This window comes from Rhincodon typus, unplaced genomic scaffold (genome assembly GCF_021869965.1).
Source record: "Rhincodon typus isolate 14 unplaced genomic scaffold, sRhiTyp1.1 hic_rhity00016216, whole genome shotgun sequence".
In the NCBI taxonomy this organism is placed as follows: domain Eukaryota; kingdom Metazoa; phylum Chordata; class Chondrichthyes; order Orectolobiformes; family Rhincodontidae; genus Rhincodon; species Rhincodon typus.
In genome coordinates this window covers 1,458-5,190 of record NW_025981854.1, presented here as the reverse complement: position 1 = coordinate 5,190, position 3,733 = coordinate 1,458, and the positions used below count along the sequence as shown (strand labels likewise).

At 44.0% G+C, this 3,733-nt stretch overlaps 1 protein-coding gene across 1 annotated transcript in view; it reads right to left on the bottom strand.

The window, feature by feature from the left end:
- Nucleotides 1-2,719: 2,719 nt before the first annotated feature.
- The window catches only part of LOC125482739 (DNA replication licensing factor mcm5-like), a gene marked incomplete at its 3' end in the record, with an annotated part of 1,990 nt that continues 976 nt past the window's right edge, over nucleotides 2,720-3,733 (bottom strand). Inside the window, exons 2-3 of the mRNA XM_048594871.1 lie at nucleotides 3,428-3,554; nucleotides 2,720-2,848 (exon numbers count right to left, since the gene is read on the bottom strand). Coding sequence (XP_048450828.1) covers nucleotides 2,720-2,848; nucleotides 3,428-3,554 — 256 coding nt within the window. The remainder of the gene's footprint in view (nucleotides 2,849-3,427; nucleotides 3,555-3,733) is intronic.

Sequence of the window (3,733 nt, the reverse complement as noted above, 5' to 3'; positions counted from 1 at the left end):
AAATGTCAGCCTTCCTGCTCCTCTGATGCTGCTTGGCCTGCTGTGTTCATCCAGCTCCACACCTTGTTATCTCAGATTCTCCAGCATCTGCAGTTCCTACTATCTCTAATGCAAAAACAGCCTGCTTTGACTGGAAGGTGACCACATGCCACTGACCACATCTGAGTACTGCCCTGTTGTGCACTTTAGAATTAGACTTTATTGTCACCAGTATTCAAGTATCGGAATAGAGGATTACAGTTAAAAGTGTACACATCGCCATACTCCAGTGCCATCTTGGTTAAACACTTGATTACAAAACTGGAAAAAAAGAATGAGGCCACCTGGATTGGTTTCTCAGCCTGTTTTGAAGGTTGGAAAAGTACTACAGGCATTATTAAACATAGATTCAGCACACAATCTTAGGTTCAGAATAGCACTAACGTCAGGCACTTCACCCCACTTATTGTTCCTTTTAACCATCGGACTGGGGTTCACAAGACTGGTGTCATGGAATCTGAGACAGACTTTCCAGAGTCCTTGTCAGTGAGAGACTCACACGCTTGTTTATATTCACTTGTTAGTTTGCATATGTCTCTGACATATATTAAGTAGATTAAGCTAATAAATTGGCTAAAAATTAAACTGCATGTGTCTTCTTGTATTAGTTTTGATTAGACGTTAAAGAACCTGATCGTACTTTCAGCCTAACAATACAGAGGGATAGGCCAATAGGGCTAATGAGGAGAAACTTCTTCACCTAGACAGTGGTGAGCCTGTGGAATTCTCAGCCACAGAAAGTGGTTTGGGGTCAGAACATGGAATGTTTTCAAGGAGTTAGATATTATTGAGGGCCAAAGGAATGAAAGGGTATGGGAAAAAAGCAGGAACAAGGGACTTAATTGGATGATCAGCCATGATCATATTGAATGGTGGAGGAGGTTCAAAGGGCCAAATGGCCTACTTCTGCTCCTATTTTGTGTTTCTACTCCATTTCCATACAACTTCTCCCAAAGCATAATCTTCTTTCAATGTCAACCAATATGCTGATGTAACCAAGCAAAGTAAGATTTCAGCAGAATATATCTGAGCATACAGAAATAAAATACTGGGGACACTGGAGATCTAAAATAGAAACAGAAAGTTCTGTGAAATTCAGCTCTTCTAGTAGTTTCTGTGCAGCGAAGAAAAAGAGTTAATGTTGAGTTCAGCAAGACTCTTCTTTGGAGTATTTAAGCACGTCAGGGAGACCTCACTTTCTGCTTAAAGTTAATACACTCTTGGAAGTCCGAAACTAAAAAATAGGACGGGTGTCCAAAATTACAGGGCATAGGTTCAAGGTGACAGGGGAAGGATTTAAAAGGGACCTGAAGATCAATATTTTCCAGATAAATGGTAGCGCATATATGGAACGAACTGCTAGAGGAAGTACCCAATATAACATTTAAAAGACATTTGGACAGATACATGGATAGGAAAGGTGTAGAGGGATATAAATAAAATGCAGGAAATGGGACTTGTTCAGTTTAGGATACCTGGTTGTCTGGGATGAGGTGCCTGTTTCTGTGCTGTATGACTATGACTTTTACTACTCGCTGTGTAAAAAAAAAAAGTTTATCCTCATTAAATTTACTCCATTTGCATATCATTTTAAATCTACACCCTTTCATTCTTTATCTTCTTACGTCTGGGGACATTTTCCCAAGTCTACTGTTCAAAACTCGCATCATTTCAAAAAAACTTACTTTCAGATCTCCTTTCATTGATTTCCCTCCAAGGAGAACAGACCCAACCTCTCCAATCTATCCTCAAGATCTCTGGAACCATTTTTTGTTAACCGCTTGCGCACTCTTTCCAAAGCATTAACATCCTTCGACCTCTGTCAGATCTCATACATTTCAATAAGATCACCTCTCATTCTTCTAAAATCCCACAGGATAGGCTCAACCTCTCAGAAGTCAACCCCTTTGTTCCAGGAATCAGGTGCATGAACCTTCCCTGACTTGCCTCCAATGCAAGTCTGTACCTTCTCAAAGGCGGTGTCAAAAATTGTGCAGTTGTTTTAGTTAAAAAAAAGTGGGTCTCGCCAATGCCCTTACACATTTCTTACAAAACTACCCCTATTTTCGACTCCATCGCCTTTGCAAAAAAAGTCAACATAGTGCGCCTTCCTCATCACTCACTAAACTGACACACTCAGGCTTCAGAACTCACCTCTCAAAACAATTGAGAACACGAAGCAAAAAACTAAAGAACTGTGGATGCTGGAAATCAGAAACAAAAATTGAAATGGCTGGAAAAATTCAGCAGGTCTGGGATATGTGTAGAGAAAGCAGAGTTAATGTTTCAGGTCCAGTGACACTTCTTCAGACCGGTTGCAGCTAGGAAAAGACTGGTAAATATGAACAGGAAAAAAAGATTAGACTGGAAATCTTGATGGAGAAAGGAGCAGAACTTCAAGATGGGCATACTTGGAAGAGATGTGGCAATGAAATGTGGCAGGAAGCGAGTGGGGACTTAGCAAATCCCTGCCTGATACCCTATAAAAACTGAAAGAACTGCAGATACTGTAAATTAGGAACAAAAACGAAGTTGCTGGAAAAGCCCAGCAGGTCGAGGAAAAAACTTCACAGATGCTGCCACACCTGCTGGGCTTTTCCAGCAACTTTGTTTTTGTTCCTGCCTAATACCCTGACTGGCAGGAGCACATCTCACTGGAACCCACTTCCCTGGTTGTTACCTTCAGGCTGCGGATATTAGCAGAGTTGGCACTGGATCGCAGCATGACCTGGATCTCCTGAAGCGTCTCCTCACCAGCTGGCCGTGGGCGTGTCACCTCATCTGCCACTTCCCGCGCTGCCTCCTCCAACTGCAAGGAACAGGAAGCGAAGAGAGAGACAAATGGTATAACTACGGCCATGGACACATCACATAGTGCTTCCATCCACTGCGAGGCGAGGTTATGGAGTGCTGATACCACGCATCCTTCTCTGCTGGGACAGTGGCTATGCTGCAAATTAATTAACCCAAGCATACCCACACTCGCTCCTCATTTAAATCACCTTCTACCCAGGAGTAGCACCATGACAAAGATACAACAGGCAATCCACAAGGAAACTCACTCAGGTTGAGAACTAGGGGAAATCAGTAATGACCCGCTACCAATTATCGCTCCTTGTTCACCATGAGCAGCCCTGGACAACAGCAAACTATCTGACTGCTTGGCCATCAGAACTGTAGTTCATCTGGCATTTATTAACCACACAGAAAGGGTGCAGTCCAGGGTAACTGGAAATGCAAGGGCAATCGTTCACCAGCTCAGTCATTCCAGCCTGTGACTCCTCCGAGCACTTGGTCAGCAGTCCCCCTGAATGGAGCTGGTCAATGTGGGATAGGTGATGCTCCCTCCTGATGTTTTGGGCAAAGGGGCACTGCCTTGGGCTCTTACCAGAGGCAGGTGTTCAGAGGGTTGCTTGAGAAGGTAGTCAGCCAAATCCTCATCGAAGCTGCTCAGATCCTCCAGTGACACCTCGATCCAGTATTCCCCCAGGTTGTAGTGACGTTTCAGTTCATCCCTGTGCATCAGTCAAAACCCAAAGGAATTAAACGCCAGAAGAGCAAAGAGCAAGTTAGCTGCCCTGTATATCTCTTCTTCATCTGCCCTTCACATCACTGCCCTCCCAATTCCCAATCATCTGGCCTCATCGCCCCAGACCACTCCAGCACCCACTCACCCTATGCCCCCAGCACCCCG